Source organism: Periplaneta americana, chromosome 1 (assembly GCF_040183065.1).
Source record: "Periplaneta americana isolate PAMFEO1 chromosome 1, P.americana_PAMFEO1_priV1, whole genome shotgun sequence".
NCBI classification, from domain to species: domain Eukaryota; kingdom Metazoa; phylum Arthropoda; class Insecta; order Blattodea; family Blattidae; genus Periplaneta; species Periplaneta americana.
The window spans coordinates 179,345,328-179,369,419 of NC_091117.1; the positions used below are offsets into that span (position 1 = coordinate 179,345,328).

A 24,092-nucleotide genomic window follows, 5' to 3' on the forward strand; every position below is an offset into this window, starting at 1 on the left:
CAATTGGTAATAGTAAGATTGTCCGAAGATTACTTAATATTCGATTTACACTTGAGGAAAATCTGGAGAGAAACTCTCTCTTACCGTGTCGGACAGAAAACAAAGGAAATAATGCAATGACCATGAGTCGATTTTGCAGCTTCCCGCGCCGACTTTTCCCTCCCCCAATATCTTATGAGGAGAAAGACATAGTTGTATGTGAGGCATGTTAAGCTCGGGAATTTATAACCTTTAAATCATACCTGCACAAACAGCGTTCAACGAGCGCGCGCGCTCCTTCGGAGCGGGAGAGCCGTGTTTACCGCTCGCCGAAACGGAGCGGAAGATACGTCAGAATGACATAGACTTGCTATAGGTAGACGAGAGGGAAACGACCACTCAGTTACCTAGTGGAGTGCAGTGTGTAGGCCTATCCTCAGTAACTGTTTCACGTTGCTTACCTACTGCTACAGTACAGTATGGAGAAATCTAAAAGACGGAACATAACATTTAACGTTTAACGATTTACAGCTCGAACTTATTGATCTTCAATGTGACCCAAGGGCTAAAGATCGTTTGAATAATACTACTAGCCTGGTTGAGTTTTACAAGACTAAACATTAGCAATAATATCCACGACTACACAGGCTGGCTGTGAAAATGATTGCTGTGTTTGGCTCAACATTTATATTCGTGAGCAACTATTTTCTATAATCAACTTTAATAAAGGCAGACTGTTCACGTTGCTTATCTATTGCTACAGTTACAGTACAGTATGGAGGAATCTAAAAGACGGAACACAACATTTAACGATTTACAGCTCGAACTTATTGATCTTCAATGTGACCTAAGGGCTAAAGATCGTTTGAATAATAGTACTAGCCTGGTTGAGTTTTACAAGACTAAACATTAGCAATAATATCCACGACTACACAGGCTGGCTGTGAAAATGATTGCTGTGTTTGGCTCAACATTTATATTTGTGAGCAACTGTTTTCTATAATCAACTTTAATTAAAGGCAGACATCGAACATCTGTAACTGATGTTTCATTACGATCAGTAAGCTACTGTTCCTTTCAGCTGCCAACCGCATAAAACCTCGTTTTGATGTACTGATAAATAAAAATATAACAAAATGATATTGTACAGTTGTCAAAAGAAAAAGTGGCCGCTCTCTTGAATCAAAGTTCCCTTCGGGTATCTTCGCTACAATTCGGAGACAGGCAATGTTACATGTTGTTGGACCACGTTGCCTGATATCTATAATTATAATGAAAGTACTCTGTGTGTTATTTGATAGCTTAATGGTAGCGTTCCCGCCTCTTATTCGTGTGGTCCTGCGTTCGAATACAACCTTGTGCTTTTTATGTACTTTTTGTTTTGTTTTTAAGAAATAGAGAGACAAAATATACATAATTCCTCCTTTCTCGTTTACGATCATTTTAGTAATTAACATCAGATTCATGAATGTATTATGCCATGACTATCATTATGACATTGTGGCTACAAATGGAAAGAAAAAAGATTTTATTCTCAACAAAAATATCTTTCGTGGCGTAAATGAAACAAACTTAGTGACGTCTGCCTCAGAACATTCAAACAATTAAGCGTTAAAAAACAAAACAAAAAGCCACGATTCAGTATTTAGTCTATCTTCCCCTTATCTCGATCATATCTTGCAGTCGATTGGGCATGGAATCGACTAGTCTTTGCAAATAGCGACTGTTCTTAGACAAGATATTCCAGCATTCTGGACAACCATACATACATACATACACACACACACACACACACACACATACATACATACATACATACATACATACATACATACATACATACATACATACATACATACATACATACATACATACATATTATGACCATGGGAAGGTCTTTCATTGAAAACCCAGCGTTCTCCAATCTTTTCTATTTTCTGCCTTCCTCTTGCTCTCCGCATATGATCCACATATCCTAATGTCGTCTATTATTCTTCTCAACCAGAGACCCAACCAATTCCTATTTCTCTTTCTAATCAGTTCCAGCATCATTCTTTCTTCATTCACTTTTTCCAACACAACTTCGTTTCTTATTCTGTCTGTCCACTTCACACGCTCCATTCTTCTCCACATCCACATTTCAAATGCTTCTATTCGTTTCTCTTCATTCCGTCGTAATGTCCATGTTTCTTCCCCATACAATCTCACACTCCACACAAAGAATTTCACTAGTCTCTTCCTTAGTTCTTTTTCCAGAGATCCGCAGAAGATGTTCCTTTTTCTATTAAAAGCTTCCTTTGTTCATGTTTGTAGTTTTTCTTGGGAGGGATAAATGCGGTAACTTCCCGTTGCTTTCCGTACACCACTGTCTCTTTCGAATCTTATTAGATCCCAGGGGACGCAAGCGTGGAGATGAGAAGAGTGGATTTGAATAATTGGGCCCTCCGGACTTCACCGAAATTCACCGCAAGGGTTAAATATTAGTTCTATCAGGATGTTTGACCCGACCAGATATCGGGAAATCCCAATTATCTTTTGCCCCCCGCATCCTGGACTAGCTTCTACAAATCATCAGAAAATCTTGGAGAGGGATTGGACCAATTTTTCCGTAAATGTTCCCACACTTGTATTCTCGTAGCTCAGCGGAAGAACGTCGGAATTTAGATGTCAACATCTCAGGTTCAATTCCTCGTCACTCCTTTCCATTTTATTGTGGTTCAAGATAATATACTGTAATAATATAAAAAGAAAAACTAACACCAGTATTATGCAACTGTTGTTCCAAACCTAATATTAAATGTATGTTATTTATATCGCTAAAGAATGATAACTCAATATAAATTATAACTTTAATATTATTTATACAGTATCACTAAAGAACGATAACAGAATATAAATGATAAATATCGGTTTTTTGATTAATATAAGATATTATATAATATATAATTATTTAAATAAAGTAACCTATTTCACAAAGAAAAATGGTTATTTGTATTATAATAATTACTTACATAAAATACAGATTATTTATGTCGGGAAAGAACAATAAGAGAATACAAATAACTTGAATATTATTTATAACGCTAGAGAACGAAAACAGAACATAAATGATAACATGAATATTACTTATATCGCTAAAGAACGATAACAGATTATAAAAAAAACGTGAATGTTATTCATATCGTTAAAGAACGATAACAGAATACAAATGATGACTTTAATATTATTTATATCTCTAAAGAACGATAACAGAATACAAAAAAATATAATTTGAATATTATTTATATCGCTAAAAGAACGACAACAAAATATAAATAACTTGATATCGATAAAGAACTATAACAGAATATGAATGATAATTTGAATATTATTTATATCGCTAAAGAACGATTAAAAAATAAAATGAAAACTTGAAGGCCCGAACCCACAACCTTCGAATCATTAAGCAAGTACTCTACTGCTACTCTACGAGACGCAGATAGGGAATTATTCCATAGTTTCGGAACTACTTCTACAAGCACATGCATCGTGAAACATCACAGTGATCCGAAGTGGACAGAAAATATTCATTAACCTCGTAATAGTACTTCGTTTCGTGTATATTTTGTACGATATCACCCCTTCTTCCAGTCCACCCTTATACAGAGCGCAGCTAATGTCTGCATTCCGCTCATGAGCTGTGAGCCGGCTCGGAGAGCGCAAACCTTGTGCAGGTCTGCTTTAAATGAAGTGGAACACTACATAGGACAGGCATCGCAAAATTGTGTTTCGTGAAATAGCGCCTGAACTCTGACGGAAGTTCCACGTGACAACACCCCTCTCTGCGCTGAACTCCTTCCTCTAGCGTTGTCTGTACTGTCAACCTCATTCTGTTATCCAATATTATCTGAATCGTGATTTGGCGTTCATAACAGATATTTCGGAACAGTTGAACAAACTAAACTGCCGACTTCAAGGACGTGATCAGAACATAGTTGACATGTATGACGCGGTGAAATATTTTGTGCGAGATCGTGCGTATTTGCTTGTTTTCCGCACAGAACCAATACGCGGTAAGTGTGAAATACCACATTCAGTATTCCCAACGTAACACACATAACAATTTCCCTCTTCTTACCGCTTAAGCGCGACATTCATTTTACTGCTTTAGGCTTTTAACATATTATTTTTAGAGACGTTTAACATAGTAATAATTATAAATTGGAAACTTACCACTGCAATTTCACCTAAATTGCACTGTTAATTGTTGTTTTTAAATATTTGCAAAAATTAAGTAAAGTCTACTACTCCACTAAAGTTATTTCATTCGTGATGCAAGTAACATTAAGGAAGCTGTGAAAAAATCAACAACATTCCAGATGCCGATGTTATTACTGCAATATGTTATATAAATAATATTGTTAAAATATTAAAATGAAAAATAAATCATTACATAACCTTACCATTTGTTTTAAGTTCGCATTTATAGACTGGCGAAAAAAAAGACAGACGTATATCACGGCCTGCTGCAATATAGTAAACACAGAAAACATTTTATAGCAACAACGTTGAAGAGAGATATTTTTGTTTTCCAAAATTGCAGTCATTGAACAAAAACCAAGATGGAGATTTCATTGCAACTAATTAGAAATTCCACTTTCAGGTATGTAATAAACGATCTTCGCACAAAATAATGTACGATACACGAGCGATATGTTTGTTTTCATGTTCTCGGAAATTAAGAAAAGCTCAACTACGTTTCGCTTTTTCAATCTTTTCCTCGAACATGAAAACATCAACATACCGCACTTGTAACGCATATTACTATTTCCATGATGATAAATGTTTGGAAAGTGCAATCGAAAGAAAACGAGTTTCATCATTTTACTTGTCTGGAGTCACTTTCAAATGTTTCTGATTCAAGAACAGATAAATACTGCGACATCCTGGAAACATTACTTTCAGAATTTAGAGATAGAAGATTTTGTGATTTTAAGCAAATGGAAAATGATTTCTCTCTATTCGCAAATTCTTTCAACACACCCATTCTGAAAATACGACCAGACTTACAATTTGAGGTTGCTGATCTCCAAAGTGACATCTTTGTGAAAAGCAAGCACAAGGATTGTGTTGCTTCAGATGTATTAAAAAAATATTGTCTGCTCTAAATATCCACATCTTAGATTATTTGCTGCCACAATCGCAGCTATGTTCGGTTCTACGTATATTTGTGAATATATATATATATATATATATATATATATTTTTTTTTTTTTCAAAATTAAACATATTAAAATCAAAGACGACACGCTTAACAGATATCAGCCTTCGTGCACAATTGGCAGTGGCTACTTATGTGGCAACCCATAATTTTTCAATAGAAATACAGTATTGTAATCTATACTAATAATAAATCTGTAGCCAAAACTTTCTGGTAATTTTCGATTTTCTAAAAATAATTGGTGTTAACATATATAATTAACCATCCTGAAACCGAAAATCGCTTTTTTTGTATGTATGTCTGTCTGTCTGTCTGTCTGTATGTTTGTTACCTTTTCACGCGATAATGGCTGAACGGATTTCGATGAAAATTGGAATATAAATTAAGTTCGTTGTAACTTAGACTTTAGGCTATATGGCATTCAAAATACGTTATTTAAAAGGGTGTTATAAGGTGGCCTTAATTAAATAAATCGAAATATCTCGCTTATTATTGATTTTTGTGAAAAATGTTAAATAACAAACGTTTCTTTAAAAATGATTTCTGATAAGTTTTATTCTTTGAAAAAGTTTGATAGGACTGATATTTAATGAGATAAATGAGTTTTAAAATTAAAATAACTGCCATCTAAGGCGGTGTATTGAAATAAAAAACAAATGACTTCGTCTATAAGGGGCCTTGGACACAACAATCGAAAGCTATGAAACATAGCCTACAGACAATGTTTCTGTGTTTGTATGAAGTAATATAGGAAGCTAAATTAACCGATTTGTATAATTAATTATTATCTCATAATTGGAAAGTGTAGTTTCTCTGGATGGACATAATGCTATAATGTTATTACAGTAACTTGTGAGTGAATTGAGGACAGGTAAGATTAAAATAGCTTCTTATGCACAGAAAACTTGATAGGTTATTCTGTATATTCATTTCCTGTATTTCTTAAAATAATGTTTTTATCTCAGAGAATTAACTAACAACGAGAGTGTATTGATTTAGTATGCAGTAATAGTACGTTAGCTTAGCAATGCATTATTTTATAATTCAAATTTTAACTATGCTCAATTGAATCGTGTTAAAATACATAAAATATATATGCAATAAATGCAATGCAAAAAAATTGGGTAATGAGCCAAGCAGATTATGTTGCGATGTTGTAAAAGCTGTTCCTCCTGAGATTCAAGAGCTCCCACAACAAATTAAAAACTTTCTAATTCGAGTACATCCGTTATCAACACACTTTTTACATAATATAATATAATATAATATAATATAATATAATATAATATAATATAATATAATATAATATAATATAATATAATATAATATAATATAATATAATATAATATAATAAGTACAACACTTTGTAAACATGAATCCAAATAAGCATACAATTATAAGATTTTAAATTGTGGATCTGTGATGTACAATTCAAATATGACTCCGTCTGTTGCAATAGTGTATTGTTAAATGACTGTGAACATGTATTTAACGTAAAAATAGCATATAAATATGTTAAAACACTTGTACAACGTTGTCTTGTAATGTATTTAAGCATAAGCTAGCTTATCATCCATTGTATAGAGTAGAAAATTTTATTTAATTTATGGATTTGTAATGTATAATATTTTAATTGTGAATTTGTAAGGTGCAATTTAAATTGTGGATGAATTTGTAAGGTACAATTTAATTATGGATTTGTAATGTATAATATTTTAAATTGTGAAATTGTAAGGTACAATTTAAATTGTGGATTTGTAATACATATTTTAAATTTGTGGATTTGTAATGTATAAATTAAATTGTGGATTTGTAATGCATATTTTAAATTTGTGGATTTGTAAAGTATAATATTTTAAATTGTGAATTTGTAAGGTACAATTTAAATTGTGGATTTGTAGTATATATGTTAAATTTTTAATTTGCAAGGTATAATTTAAATTTAACTCTATCTATTACAATAGTGTATTGCTAGATAACTATGAACTATTCTACATATATCAAATTCGATTAATAATATAAACATAGTATGTAATATTGTAACACTTGTACAAAATTTTTCTGATAATGCATTCAGGCATAAGCTTTGTAACTGGCGAGCGGATTGATTCTATATAGTACATAGATAATTTAATTGTGGATGTGTAATGTGTATTTGTAATGTATTAATTAATTGTGGATTTGTAATGTACTTAAGCATAAGATTTATAATTGCTACTTCATCATATATTGTGTAGAGTAGATAATTTTTATTTATTTTAATTTTTGGATTGTAATATCTATTTTAACCGACTCTGTATATCACAATAGTGTACTGCTATATGAATATCAACTATGAACTATGTAATACGTAACATAAACATAGCATGTAGTATTGCAAATATTGTATGCAATGGAACATGCTGTTTTAGCACAATAGAGGAAAAAAAATAATATAATATAATATAATATAATATAATATAATATAATATAATATAATATAATATAATATAATATAATATAATATAATATAATATAATATAATATAATACAAACATAATAATAAATCTGTAGCCAAAATTTTTCTGTTAATTTTCGCTTTTCCAAAAATAATTAGTAATAACAATTAATAACATGTTAAAGGAATTGTCATTGCACCAAATGAGTGGTCTCTGGATCAAAATGATCGCATTTTAATATTTTAAATACAATTTAAATTAAGTAACATATTAAACGATTTATCCTTCTATCAAACACGAATGTTCCCTGGATCAAACGTCCTATTTTAATTATGTAATTACTTTATATTTATTTCTAACGGGTGCAGCGGAGCGCACGGGTACGGCTAGTCAAAAAATAAAAGAATGCAGATGAAAATAATATAATCCTAAAAAGATATTCATTTCCTGTTTCTCTTGTTATTTATTTGTTATGAACTCGGAAGGTAGTGGCGATCACAAACCGCCTCTGCTGTCTAACTTACTGCGACCAATGCACCCAACCCCTGTCTTCACTTTGTGTGTAGCGGCTACTGTAGTATTTATATTGCGTCATGAATTTGCAACGTTTTGCGATGCCTGACGTAGGATATCTTTCAAGATAAGATTCTACGTCACTGTGTCACCTCGATTAAGACTTACAAATGCATGCGCTGAACATGCCTGTTCTATGTCAAAACTCATCATAGCAGGATTCGAACCCACGATTAAGCGCAGTTTCGAAGCTCGCTATCTCTCGACTACCGCCGATACTCCTTCGGTCTTCTCTACCGCAAGTATCACTCTCGTCGACGAGACGATGGAAGCCGAAGATTCTGTTTTCAGTAATAAGCATAAATTATGTAAGGCTCTAAACAAAACGGCATTCGTCGTAACTAATCGCTCGTGATCATTAGACTAGAAAACCTGTTTCTGCGAAAAAAATTAATCTCAAACGCTTTAAAAATGTTCCCAGAATTCCTTTTCTTTGTAGAGATGGTCTGTATTCATTCATTCCTGTAAGACCATTAGTGAATATCAAATTATGCATTCTTTTTTTAAAAATGGATGCAATTTATCTCCCCTACAGAATTTCGCCATTTTCTTTCTTGCTCTAACACAATATTAGAGCGTTCAAATGAAACCCGGCCAACACCAATACAAAGAAAGAAACAAAGGATATATATACTGAGTGTTCATTTCAAAGTGTGTCATGACGTCACTGTTGAAGAGTCAGCGATTTGAAGCGAGTTTCAGATTTTGTGTCAGAGAAGTTGCCTATTAATCAAGGCGTTAAATCTGAATTTGAGAACGTGTACGATATAACTTAAACGTCGTAGCAACAGATGGCGGTCTGTACGGTCTGTGTGCTACCATAACCTCTTTCGAACTGTGTTTTGCGCGGCCAAGTCGTACGCAGGGTATTTATCATCATCGGTTGCGTACGGCAACATTCCACAACACAAATCAAATGCTCCGTGTCCATGTTGACCGTCGAAGTTAATGTCAACAAATACGTAAGTAATCGTCTTAACCCTCTCCCCATATCCCGACAGTAAGAAAAACTCACCTGAGTACATGTTTCGAAACAGTTCACATTCCTGCCACTACCGGCGTTACCGTACCCATCGGTAAGTACTCTTCTGAATGAACGCCGTACTTGCTAGGCAGCTTCTCTGGCACGTAAGTAATACACCTCTGCGGAAGTGTAGGAAGATTGAATTCTCTAGGCTAATCGACTAGCCACATCACGGCATACAGCGAGCCATGACACACTTTGAACTGAACACCCAGTAGCTCCGTATTCTAGCTGCCTAAAGACTGAAGTTAAAGACACATTAGGTATAGGTCTATAGTACGCCGAACACAAGTAATGCAACGGTTTAGGATATGAACAAACACGTCGCTTCATTGTTGCATGTTCGTGGAGTACAGTCAACTCCCGACATTCTGAAGCTATAGGCCTACTAGTAAACACATGCTTGAGCCGTGATGTTCATTTTCGTCGTGATCTTTGCAGTGAGAATAACGTGCATTCGTAAGTTACGGAACTTGAACATACGCGGATGTCACTTGAAATTATTTTTTATTGCAAGAAATTCTTTCAATAGCACATGACGTTATTGGTGCATGCTGTAGTACAAGATATTCCTATTGTCTGATATTTTTTAATGTTTCATTAGGATATTGTCGCTCATCACTAAAAACCCACTAATTTTCTATGTACTTTTCTATAAATTCCCTAAATGTAGATTATTTCATTTATTGAGTGGGATTTTGACACTAAACATCATGGTAGGCTACACAAATCCATGCTAAACGTCGAGTTAATATCTTCATAATTTTCAGATTGTGATGGTACTGGTTCTTTTGGGTTACATTCAACACACTTTCTGCGCCTTTTGGTATTGCAGTGTCTTTCAATGCATTGTTTATTGTCACTTTTAAGTTAATTTTACACAATTAATATGTAATATTGTCTATATTGACAGTGAAAATATTAGTTCAAATATCCTCAACTATGCCCTGCAATATTACATGCTTGAGCGTCTTACGTAAGGCATTTTACCTCTGCAATGAATCTTCAATCAGCCACAGAGTTGCAGTTACTTAAATAATACGACTAGTAAGAGCAGTGATCGATAAGACTATTCATTATGACTGCGATCCGGTTTTGACTTTGTATCTAGACCTAGAGGAAGAGGGCAGAGAATGCGTAACTGTTCTGTATACAAACGTACTGTTCTCCAACCAGGAGATCAACCGTGAAAGGAATGTGCTTACTATTGCGTCGTCTATTGGAACGAAGTAGATAAATAATATTACCGTTATAACGCCAGTTTAAAAACCATGCGCTCTCCTGCATATGTTATTTCCTGTATGAAGAGATTAAAAGACCAGGAGATTAACTGTGACCTAATTTTGTAACTAAGGTAGTATCAATATGTCTGTATCAATGTTATGGTTTGTGCTGTGAGAGCTAGCCAATAGAGACAAGAGTATCCACGTGTGTGATCTTATGACATCAACATTCATTCACAGCATCATCCCCCTTCCCTTCATTCCCTGGAGATTTTCTCGTGGTTGGAGCACGGTATCTGTACCAGCGCCGTGACGTCACATATACTTCGAATCAGACAACCTCATTCCAGTTTATAGGTAGTAGCTGGAATACGGAGCCTACATTGTATATAAAGTAGCCACGTTCAATTAGTAGGCTAGCGGTGTCAAAGGGGACGGAAGCTTTGTAGTTTCAATAATTTTAATTGTGTCGCGCTGTCCATTGTCGTCAAGTCTTTTGAAGGCCGCTCCAATACTCCACGCGGAGTGTATGGACGGAAGCTTTGTAGTTTCAATAATTTTAATTATGACCATTATGACCATTGTCGTCAAGTCTTTTGAAGGCCGCTCCAATACTCCACGCGGAGTGTATATATAAACCAGAGTTGCAAATTTTAGCAGTGTGTCTTGTTCCATGTTAAATTAATATATAGCAAGCAACAAACAAGACGTGACAACGTCGCATTTTCATTTTATTATCGGTGCATGCAATAAAGACCTACAAATCTTAAAAGGAATGCCGCTGCCTAATAATTAAACGAGGTTACTATACAATGTATACTACAACTTATCTGCGACAACACGGTGCTAAATCTAACGAATGAATGGTTCAGTGAAAATAAACTGACACTTAATGCTGATAAAAACCTGTCTAGTCAAATTTAGTACTACACAAAATAGTGCTCAGTTTTCCAACAGTGTTAGATTAAATGAAATTGATCTCAAGGATTCTATAAGCACAAAGATTCTTGGTTTAGAGTTGGACAAAAATCATCTGAACTGGAAACACACATAGAATATACTGTATTACTCGTAAGTCACAAGGAGGGAGAAGTATAAATGATCAATTTCACTCCTTCCACAGTGTTTCGGACGTTGCTACTTGTGTTTACATCAACGGTATGGAATGGATTTTACGGAAAGGGGGCACTATGGCCCAGCACTGCGACCTGTTACGATCTATTGCGCTAACCCTCAAACTAGGCGCATTCCCAACCCACACCGGCTGACTACACTAAGGTTCGCTGCGTACCCAGGTTTCGAGAAGGTAACCCCCCCTCTCGTCCCTAGGCCAGCCCCTCCGTACGTCGCGTCGCTAGCCGACGATCGGGAAATGCTATGAAATGGTGGCGAAATGGTGACAGAATGATGTAGATGCCTAATATGGGGAAAAACGAGAGACCCCCTAGAAAAACCCGAACCGCGACCTTGTCCGCCACAAGTGTCACTAAGGATTTATCAATGAAAAATCCCAGACCTGACCGGGACTCAAACCCAGGCAGCCTGCGTGACAAGTTGGAGGTCTGATGACTCAGCCACCGCGGGGGTAAAAACCAAGATAGATTTTGTACTAATCAAAACATTCATAATTTTAATACAAAACACAAGTCAGATTTCCATCTACCATTGTTAGTCTGAACTTTTATAGGCCTATATGTACAGTTGTCAAAAAAAAGTGGCCGCACTCGTGAACAGCGAATATTTTCTGTCCACTTCGAATCACGGTGATGTTTCACGATGCATGTGCTTGTAGAAGTAGTTCCGAAACTATGGAATAATTCCCTATCTGCGTCTCGTAGAGTAGCAGTAGAGTTCTTGCTTAATGATTCGAAGGTTGTGGGTTCGGGCCTTCAAGTTTTCATTTTATTTTTTAATCGTTCTTTAGCGATATAAATAATATTAAAATTATCATTTATATTCTGTTATAGTTCTTTATCGATATCAAGTTATTTATATTTTGTTGTCGTTCTTTTAGCGATATAAATAATATTCAAATTATAATTTTTTGTATTCTGTTATCGTTCTTTAGAGATATAAATAAGATTAAAGTCATCATTTGTATTCTGTTATCGTTCTTTAACGATATGAATAACATTCACGTTTTTTTTTTATAATCTGTTATCGTTCTTTAGCGATATAAGTAATATGCAACTTATCATTTATATTCTGTTTTCGTTTTTTAGCGTTATAAATATTATTCAAGTTATTTATATTCTGTTATTTTTCTGTCACGATGTAAATAATCTGTATTTTAAGAAAGTAATTATTATAATACAAATAACCATTTTTCTTTGTAAAATAGGTTATTTTCTTTAGATAATTAAATATATATTATACAATATCTTATATTAATTAAATAAACCGATATTTAGCATTTATATTCTATTATCGTTCTTTAGTGATACTGCATAAATAATATTAAAGTTATTTATATTGTTATCGTTCTTTAGCGACATAAATAATATTCAAGTTATAATTTATATTCAGTTATCATTCTTTAGCGATATAAATAACATAAATTTAATATTAGGTTTGGAACAATACAGTTACATAATACTGGTGTTAGTTTTTCTTTCTATATTATTACATTATACTATCTTGAACCACAATAAAATGAAAAGGAGTAACGAGGAATTAAACCTGAGACGTCGACATCTAAATTCCGACGTTCTACCGCTGAGCTACGAGGGCACAAGGATGGAAACACTTGCGGAAAAATTGGTCCAATCCCCCTACAAGATTTTCTGATGATCCAGGATGCGAGGGGGCAAAGGCTAATTGGGATTTCCCGGTCTCTGATAGGGCCTAACATCCTGATATAACTAATATTTAACCCTTGCGGTGAATTTCGGTGAAGTCCAGAGGGCCGAATTAGTCAAATCCACTCTCCTAATCTCCACGCTTGGGCCCCCTGGGATCTAATAAGATGCGAAAGAGACAGTGGTGTGCGGAAAGCAACGGGAAGTTACCGCATTTATCCTTCCAAAAAAAAAAACTGCAAACATGAGCAAAGGAAGCTTTTAATAGGACAAGGAGCATCTTTTTCAGACCTCTGGGAAAGAACTAAGGAAGAGACTAGTGAAATGCTTTGTGTGGAGTATGGCATTGTATGGGGAAGAAACATGGACATAACGACGAAATGAAGAGAAACGAATAGAAGCATTTGAAATGTGGATAAGAACGGAACGTGTGAAGTGGACAGACAGAATAGTAGTAGTAGTTATTTTACGACGCTTTATCAACAGCTTTGGTTATTTAGCGTCTGAATGAGATGAAGGTGACAATGCCGGTGAAATGAGTCCGGGGTCCAGCACCGAAAGTTACCCAGCATTTGCTCATATTGGGTTGAGGGAAAATCCCGGAAAAACCTCAACCAGATAACTTGCCCCGACCGGGAATCGAACCCGGGCCACCTGGTTTCGCGGCCAGACGCGCTAACCGGTACTCCACAGGTGTGGACCCAGACAGAATAAGAAATTAAGGTGTGTTGGATAAAGTGGGTGAAGAAAGAATGATGCTGAAACTAATTAGAAAGAGAAAAAGGAATTGGTTGGGTCTCTGGTTGAGAAGAATAATAGACAACATTAGGATATGTGAATCATATGTAGAGACTAAGAGGAAGGCAGAAAATAGGAAAGAGTGGAGAATGCTGGTTTTGCAATGAAAGACCTGCCCATGGGCAGAATACTTATGTATGTCCAGAATGCCTGCAATGTCGTGTCTAAGAACAGTCGCTATTTGCAAAGACTAGTCGATTGCATGCCCACTCGACTGCAAGATGTGATCGAGATAACGGGAAAATAGATTAAATATTGAAGTGTGGTTTTTTGTTTCCTTTTTGAACGCTTAATTGTTTGAATGTTCTAAGGCAGACGCCAGTAAATTTGTTTTATTTATGCCACGAACGATATTTCTGCTGAGAATAAAATCTTTTTTCTTTCCATTTGCAGTCACAATGTCATAATGAAAAGGCATGCCATAATAGTCTACATTAATGATCCTGATGTTAATTACTAAAATAATCGTAAAAGAGAAAGGAGCAATTATGTATATTTTTCCTGTCTTAAAAACAAAACAAAAAAGAACATAAAAAGAACGAGACTGTATTCGAACGCAGGACCTCACGAATAAAAATCCGCAACGGTACCATTACGCTATCAAGTAACACGGAAAATACTTTAATTATAATTGTAGATATCAGGCAACGTGGTCCAACAACATGTAACATCGCCTGTCACCGAATTGTAGCGAATATATATACCCGAAGAGAACTTTGCTTCAAGAGAGCGGCCACTTTTTCTTTTGACAACTGTACTTCACTGTTTGTATTACGATCTTCAATGAACTGCCCAATTACCTTAAAGCTCTAAAGATCCAAGAAAAAGGGTTCAGAACAGAATTAATCAAATTTCTACATGCTCATACCTTCTACACAATAAATTGATCAATATTGTTTTTGCTTGTAAATTGAATTAATCTTCTTGCTATGTATTGTATATAATGTTATACAGCTCAACTGATGAATTGGTTAAACTTGTAAATTGAATTAATCTACTTGCTATGTATTTATAGTTTTGTATAGCTCTAATGATTTATTGTTTATGCTTATAAATTGAATTAATTCGAGGGCTTAGTGTGAAACTAACGTAACTACAAAAATTGACATTTTTCGATCTTTACACAAATTGATAATAATTCCTTCTTCGACTTGGTCACAAAAATCGTAACTCAATTCCGAACAGTCTACAAAACATGACGGTATAGTTCTGAAATAAGCGTAGTGGCTGTTGAGAATTTTGTTGTGAATAAAATATCGACAGTAGTTAAGTTAGTTTCACATTAAGCCCTCAAATTAATTAATTAATTTGTTTATTTTTTATTAATTTATAATTCATTAATTTACTAACTTATTAATTCACTAATTTATTCATTCAATTAATTAATCCATTCATTTAATTAATTAATTCGTTCATTCATTCATTCATTCATTCATTCATTCATTCATTCATTCATTCATTTATTTATTTCTACTGGCATAGTTAAGGCCTTAAAGCCTTCTCTTCCACTCAACCAGTATTAGAATTGCAATATAAAAATTGCAGAAATAAAAGAACAATATACAATTAATAATAATAATAATAATAATAATAATAATAATAATAATAATAATAATAATAATAACGAAATGAAAACAAGTTTAGTTAGACCTACATGTAATTCTAAGTGTCAAACAATATTGCAACAATGTGAATCGAAGTAATTGTTTAAATAATAAAGAAAAATGTATATGTTAAAAATAGAAATCATATATTAGAAAAAAAATTTGATGTATTATATAATATTTTATATATCTCAATTGATGAACTGTACATGCTTATAAATCGAATTAATCTGCTTGTTGTGTGTCGCATTTTTGTATAGCATAACTGGTGAATCTGCTTGCTATGTAATACTACATATCTTCAGAGCCACCGGCGTAGCTCAGTCGGCAGACTCGCTTGCCTGCTGATCCGAAGCTGCGCTCGGCATTGGATCAGACTCCTATTTGGGCTGATTACCTAGTTAGGTTTTCCCAAACCGTAAGACAAATATCAGGTAATCCTCGGTATCATCTCATCTCGCTAAAAATTGTAGCCTATAACTCTTGACTTGTTCCACATCAATGCTAATGTGGTAATTAGCAAGGGACCGCCGGTATTTTACAAGATGTGTGACAAGGTTAGTGGGATAGTTGAGGGGCTATCTAAGTGACGTGTGACCGAGGAATATGTGAAAAGATTTCAACGATTTAAGATCCTCGGCCTGACGTCACTTGGATATCCCCTCAACTAACCCACTAACCTCGTCACATAGACTAGATACCTTGTAAAAGACCGACGCGGTCCCTTGCGGATTACCGATAATATAAGATAGGCCTATATGGAATATAATAAATGAAATGAAAATGAAAACACAAGTGTACTGTAGATTCAATTCACTTACCATTCTGTCTGCAGTAGCTTGTTGAAACATATCAATGCAGTGTTTCAGTAGATCTGGGCCAGGCATTCCCGCTGATAAATTAGTAATATCAGCTTTGTACACGTTATATATTGGTTCGCCATCGAACAAATGATACAAGTGTGGATCCTGAATTTTGTCAGCATCGGCCATTGTTATTTCTATAACGAAAACAAAACCACAGCAGTCGCTTCACGTTACACACAGAGCCGGTCTTCAGAACTATGAGTAGGTTTGCTACGACAAATGCGAACGTTCTTGCGTTCCCACTGCTGCCACAGCTGATTATATAGGCTAAAAAAATACCACTGGATAGTGACAACTAATGGCTATTGTAGCAATAAAACATCAGTATGGAGGGAGAAAAACTACATGGGAAAAAGGGAACAGCTGTCACAAACATGATATCTTACATCAGACTTTTCTAGATATGACTGCCGTTTTGGACAGTATGACACTATCATAAATTTACAACATATTACTGAAGTGGAACCAGGGTACGAGTCGAACGATCAAAACAGAATTCTATGATGACGTTTTAAGAGGGCCTTACGTGTTGCTAAAGGATTGTGACGTTGCAATGTTATCGGATAAATAAATTTGTTTTCCATCAATTTACACAAATTCTTCTTTCTTTCTCATTCCAAGGGCTGGGTTTTATTCCTTTCTGAACCAAACTCTTTCTTTATCATTTATTCCCTCCATCTATTTTTTTCTCATTCGTCCAATATTCCGTCATCCAACCTTGCCGTGGTGAGCGATCAGATGCCATCCTTTTAATAGGCTATGAATGGAATGGAAGTTTCGACAGTTGGGCACTATGACCCAGCACTGCGACCTTTTACGATATATTGCGCTAACCCCCAAACTAGGCGCATTCCCAAACCCACACTGGCTGAATTGTTTTATAGGCCTATGGAACATTTTATAGCGTACCCAGGTTTCGAGCTGTGGTCTCGAATTCCTTGCGGCGGACGCAAATCTACTCGAAATCCGTAATGTTTACCTCAGAACAGAACACATTGGAAAAAGAATGAGGTATTCTCCATAGCCTATATCTTATCCACACAACCAGTTGTTTTTCATAATAAACATCCAAGTTGAATTTGCCAGATCTGTTAACTTCAGCACTTTGCCGTTTTTGTGAATAGGCTATTTAAATGCCGTGTAAGTCAATTATTTAACACGAAGTTACTTGTAATCAGTGGCGTGCGGATCCTATTGCATTAGGGTAGGCTCTTCATGTTTGCATGCTACATAGGTATACAACTTACAATATCTCGAACATATTGATATTTTGATATAATTTTAGTGAGTTCTGACCAAACTAGAGCAGCAGCCAGAAGGAGGGTAAGAAAACAGAAACCTTCGGAAACTAATGATAAAATAAATTAGTAATTCAATAAATCATACCTTATTTACTTGAAGGTGAACTCCATTCTGCATTCCTTTTTAGAATACTCCTCAATGACATCGCTGTGAAATGTAGGGGATTTTCGGATTTCTTTCAGCTTTTTCTTCTCAATGGACATCAAGGCTAGACTGCTCAATCTTTCTTACCCTTGAGTTGAACTTTGAAATGATTTAATCCGCTTAAGGGCAGAAAATGACCTCTCAGCAGATGCAGATGTGCTTGGTATGGTCAAAACCAGTAGGGTCAATTTGTACAATTCGACAAATGCTGTGTGGAGTTGTTTTGATTCTAAATGTGTTACCAGTTCATGAGGGTATTTTCCACGAAACGCCTCCATTGAATATAGGACTGTCAATTCATTTTTAGACGGACTATGTCAAACATTGCACTGTACTTTACATTCAGCGCATCCAGGGCGGAATTAGGAAATTTTAATTTATAAGGCAAATTTGGTTGGATCAAGCAATGAAATAAATTCCAACTGAGGGAGATTTCCAAACCTATCTGTAATATGGTTTGTCACAATGTCTATTATTTAAAAAAATATTCTCCTGTATTTTATGACATCATTTTCCAGGCATTTTGTTTTTCGCTGCACTTCTTCACATTCGACTTCATTACAAACATCACTCCATAATGCATCAAATCTGTCTCTCTCATGTAGAACAATACGTTTTGTTTCATTAACCTTTTCTACACAATACAGAATATCCAAATGCTTCGTTTGAAGAATGTTGTACAGAATGTCAGTGTATGCAAAGATCTTTGATAACACATTTAGAAGAAATTTGGTCTCAAACTCTGAAAGGAAAGACAAATATCCACGCGCAAGAGCAACAGTTTCACTTTCCCAATCTGATGAGTTGCTGAGTAGCCTATATTTTTAAAAAAGTCCACCAGCAATTCACGGTTCTCCTTTACAACATTGACTATTCTGGAAGAGAAATTCCATCTTGTAGGTGCATTTCTTGGAATTATTCTGTTGGAATATTCAGTAAGAGCATGCGCGCGTTTTATAGACTTGGAGAAGAAGCTGCTTAGTCCATTTAATGTTTGAAAAAATCCGGCACTCCTTAATACTCATAGCTGACTGAGATGAGACTAGATTTAGGACATGACTGAAACAATGAACAAATAGAGCTCTAGGATAAATGTCTTGAACTTTGGTTTTAAGTCCATTTATTTCTCCAGCCATCACTGCCGCACCGTCATATGTTTGACCAACTAATTTGTCTCTGATATGATAAGATCGCACTATGTCCATTACATGATTAAATAAACCATTAGCGGATCTATCTGCACTCACATCAACGAAGGAAATAAACGTTTCTTGAACCTGTGCTGTCTGGTCATGGACATACCTGAGAGTGGTGGATAGTTGTGATTTGTTGCTTACATCGGATGTTTCATCTAAAATAATTGCAACATGCTGGGCCATGGAAATGTCATTCTTAATAGATTCCATCAACACGCCACTGATAGCAGTTATCAGGTCATTTTTAATTCTGTTCAATGTGCCCTTAAATGTTGTAGACGACTCTAGATGTTCTCGAAGAGTAGTGTCGTAGCTGCTCAACAAATGTAAAAGTTCTATATAGGCTAGTTGCCTTTGTTAAGTGAATCTTCACTTTCGCCATGCCCTCTCAACGGCAGTTCTTGCATGGCTAAGAAGCACGCTGTGTCGATTAGGCGTTTCAATATTTCTCTGTTCTTCTCCACCATTTCATTGTGACGCGCCACATCCGATTTCAATTGTTCATCAAGTTGGGTGTCAATACGAACACTTCCAAAACAAGAAAGCTGAACAACCGAACGCAAATGACGCTGCGATCGTTCGTGTTTGACAATGGCATTGCTGAGATTATTTAAATTATTATAACCCTCTTTGTTCCACACACTTTGTTCGTTACAAAATAATAAGCATGACCAACAAAATAATTTATTAAGATGACAGCATCCGGTTAGCCAATTAGTTTTCACATATTGGTTCACATTGAAATAACGTAAATATTCTCTACCCTTTTCTTTATGTAAAAACTTTAAGTTCGGAAGCGCCGGCACTGGTCTTCCCCCCACAGTTACAATTTCAACTTTTTCGCTAAATGATCTACAACCGAAAGGCTTTTTAAAAATATGTTCAATTATACCGTGATCTTCTGCCATATTACAACAATATCGCACTAGTTATACCTCACTTTGTTTAAATAAACTCTATAACACACTCACTTTACCACCAGAAGTTCAAATAAACACTATAATACAGTAATTTCATCACCAAAAGCGCTTTCATTAGCGCCTACCAGCCTAGCGTATTACGGCAATGGACAAGACACGTAAATCAGGGCGCATGCGCCAGCTGTTCTAATGTACTGACTATGAAGGGAAACACTACGCTCACTGCAGGGCCAGGTAGGCACAGCAAGCCGAGCAGACCAACTCTCCAGTGACGAAAGATGAAGCGAGGGCGCGCACACAGCGGACAATAATTCAAATGCGACGTACAGTACCAGCCAAAAGGAAATGAAAATAGGATGCCAAGCCAAAGTTTGCTGAAATTAGTTAAGGACTCTGCAGACTTTCTTAAATTAACAGTATTACTTTTAAATACAAATTTAATAAATTTCTTCTTGTCTGTCTGGGTAGGCGCAGCAGACCTAGCCTACCCAGAATGCACGCCACTGCTTGTAATAATCTGTTAATATTGAAAGTCGAAGTTTTAACAGTGATAACTGAATTGAAGGGTCTAGTGAGAGAGAGAGAGACAGACAGACACAGAGAGAGAGAGAGCTATGCCACAAACCATGAAAAATTGAGTTTTGGCAGAGCTTTCTTCAGTTACAATCCGGAGCCATATGTCGGCAACATTGTAATTAACTGTCAAACGGAGGCCTACGATACAGAACATGTTTGTGCTAATGTCGATTTTCAATGTAAATTAATGTTACATTATAAGTGTGTATCGATGGAATTATGTTCGCTGTCGTATCAAACGATAATTGTTGATGTATTATAAACTAAATGCGTGTTGGCGATAAAAACAAGACAATAAATGAAAATATGGTTGCAGTCTTTGGCAATTTTTACGGTTATTATTAATGACAAAGTGATTGACAATTCTTCTAAATATTAAATATTGTATAAACTACATTTTTATAGTCTTACGTGTGGTTTGTGATGTATCAGAATTCTAGCCAAATTGTTGGGTCTCGCCTGCTATATCAATAAAGTTACACCGTTGATTTTCAAGTTCATTGTAAACAGCTGTTTTGTAATCCCGTAAGTTGAAGATTCGGAATGCCTGATATACGTCAGAACTACCTAGAATTTGTAGATGCATACACTCGCTTTGTTGGTTTTCAAGGTTTGTTTATTAATATTATTTCTTTTGTAATAAATTAGTTATAAACTTGTTACTTTTCACTTAGTTTTTACAGGATTTAAAGTTTACCGAGTTTACGCTAATTGGCACATATTTAATAGGTAATGATGTGATTTGTTACGTATTAGGTTGACAGTATGTTTCTGCATTTTTTTTCATAGATCTTTATACTTGGCCTAACTGTATCTACATCCTTATACTTTATTATAATATGTCAATAGTTTCCTCTGTTTACATTTTTATTTTATTTGCATAATTTACATTCTTAGCTAGTTTTCTGTAGTTATATTTATTTAAAATTACATTTTAAAAGTTTATAACAAATAATTTAGGATAACAGTATTGTTATGATGAATGGCAGGTTCAAACTAAAACTGGCTTCCTGGGCATACGAAATATTTATAAAAAAAAAAAAGCACGAGAGATAATCACATGAAATTAAAATGTGTATGATATCCTAGATCTTTCACGTCAGAGGTGAAACAACATAAAGCGGCAAAACATTGTCAATTTACTAGCCATAAATTTGTTAATGGAATGGAACTTAAGAATACTGCGTAGGAACTTAGGTCTTTATTGTATTATTGATTTTATTATTTTCGGTGCAAGGAATATCTTTTTTATTTATTTATTTACCTTTTTACTGTCAATAAAAAAACATGTTTTTTGTAATTATTTTAAGTGGCAGTCTTTGTATGTAAGTAGCATACTTACGCCATATTCTGAAGTATAGCGGCAATAAAACACTATTTTTGAACCCGTAATAATTTACATCACTACTCTGAATCTTGATCTTACTTTTGTGCATAAAGTAATATTGAAAAAATACACGTTACGTACAACGAAAGCAATGAGCAAGCACAATTACATCAAAATCACTTTAGAATCTCCCGGCTCCACTCAGCGTTGCCAAACCTACCCATGCTCCGGCTTGTAACTGAATAAGGCTCTGGTTTTGGCAATTTTCAGTATTCTCATGCCATCTTGCATCTATCCTATGAACTAGAATCACGTGGCAAAACTCTCGCTCTTTCTGCAGCAGTTGTTCTAAGTTCTTGAATGTGCCCTTCTCAGCATTTTGAGTGAGCGAAGGAGCAATGCCACTTGAGCAGTTCAGAGCAGAAGTGGTGTAAGCCAACATTATGTAATGAGGTTTAAAGAAAAAATTCTGTAAAATGCAGCGCAAAGTAGCAATTAATATGTCCTTCGTACTATCCACTGACTACTAATAGTTTAAATAAATTTAATATTAATTGCTACTTTGCGCTGCATTTTACAGAATGTTTACTTTAACCCCCATTACCCATTTTTGACGTATACCACTTCTGCTCTCAACTGCTCACTTACTGATATCTGCTATGTGAGTTGCAGACGTGCCAATATAGAAATGTTATAGATTGGATTATCAGTTATAAGAAAATAACTTAAAATGTAATTGTTGCTTTTACATCCCTCTTCTTTTATGCTAGTAAACCTACATTTGAATTTTGTCCTCACATTGTAATACATATGTTATATTCATTATGAGAGAAAGTTGATTTTTTCTCAGACTCTTGCACTGGACAAAACAAAATAATAGTTTTTAATGTGTATTATTCACTCAATGTCAAAGGACTCTATGACTCCATTCGACATTATTTCCTTGTTCCTGGACATACCTATTTACCCAGTAACCGAGATTTTGGCACAACAGAAAAGAAAATCTGAAAAACAGATCATATTTACACACCTGACCTGTGGTATGAAGTTGTGAAAATCCCAGAGTCAAAACCTCGTTTGAGATCATTCCAATGATGACTGAAGATTTCAGGGATTTTCAGCAGTTGAACAGTAAAATAGTAAAGAGTGATGTTGCAGTAACTGGTGTTAGCTTTAATGTTAGAAAAATAAGTGCTGTAAAATTTGATAAACAACCAGGCATACTCTTCTTCAAACACACCTATTCTGACATGGAAGCGTGGCAAGGATTGGAACTCTTCACAAGAAGTTGCCAGGTCGTCGCTCCAAAACCACGAGAGACCCCGAAGCTGATGATTCTTATATGACTGAACTTCTTGAGGATATACCACACTCTATTCACACAGAATACCCATATCAGCCCTGAAGTTAAAAGATCTCATGGCATAATGTCACATATTCCTCCAATTTTTCATGGTGTTTACCAATAACACAGAAGAGATATGAAGTTGTTTATCTGTAGTTGACATGTAAGCCTGTTAGCATGATTTACACTCGGGCAACAGTATTTAACCAGGATAAAACTATATGATGCACGAGTATAAAATTTGTGGTTTTCCTTAATTTTTGTATTAATTACTGTATACCATCCAAGGTCATAATCAATGCTATTCATATTGACATTTATATTTTTTCTTTTGCATAATTTACCTAACAAGTTTTTTTTTTTTCTTTCTTTCCTTACCTTAGTTTAACCTCTCCCTTTTAGGTTCAGTTATACGACCCACGCCACACGGGCCTTACAAGGTCGTGACCTGTCAGGAAGAGGAATTAATCTATGGATCACATACGTACTTTTTTTATCACACAAGGACGTGGAGGGCCTCCCCGGATGAGGGATCAGCTCAATGCCAGGGCCACCTCCGATACAACACAAACATTTAAGACATTACACACCATTCACTCACACATATGAAAGGATTAAGGGAAGGATCGCCATCCATGGCCGGACTTTGAAGAGGTACAATCCCGGCATTTGCCTGGAAATAACTGAGGAAACCATGAAAAATCTTGGTTAGGATTGCTGGATGGAATCCCGGACCTCCCGAATGCAAGGCTAGCCCTCTTCCACGCTGTAGCCCACTC

General features: G+C 35.3%; 1 protein-coding gene across 1 annotated transcript in view; it reads right to left on the bottom strand.

Moving 5' to 3' along the window:
- LOC138704913 (2-aminoadipate transaminase-like) overlaps positions 1–16,759 on the bottom strand; it is a 36,850-nt gene extending 20,091 nt beyond the window's left edge. Inside the window, exon 1 of the mRNA XM_069833316.1 lies at positions 16,459–16,759. Within this exon, the coding sequence (XP_069689417.1) occupies positions 16,459–16,629 (171 nt within the window). The 5' untranslated portion in view covers positions 16,630–16,759. The remainder of the gene's footprint in view (positions 1–16,458) is intronic.
- Between the last annotated feature and the right edge of the window lie 7,333 nt (positions 16,760–24,092).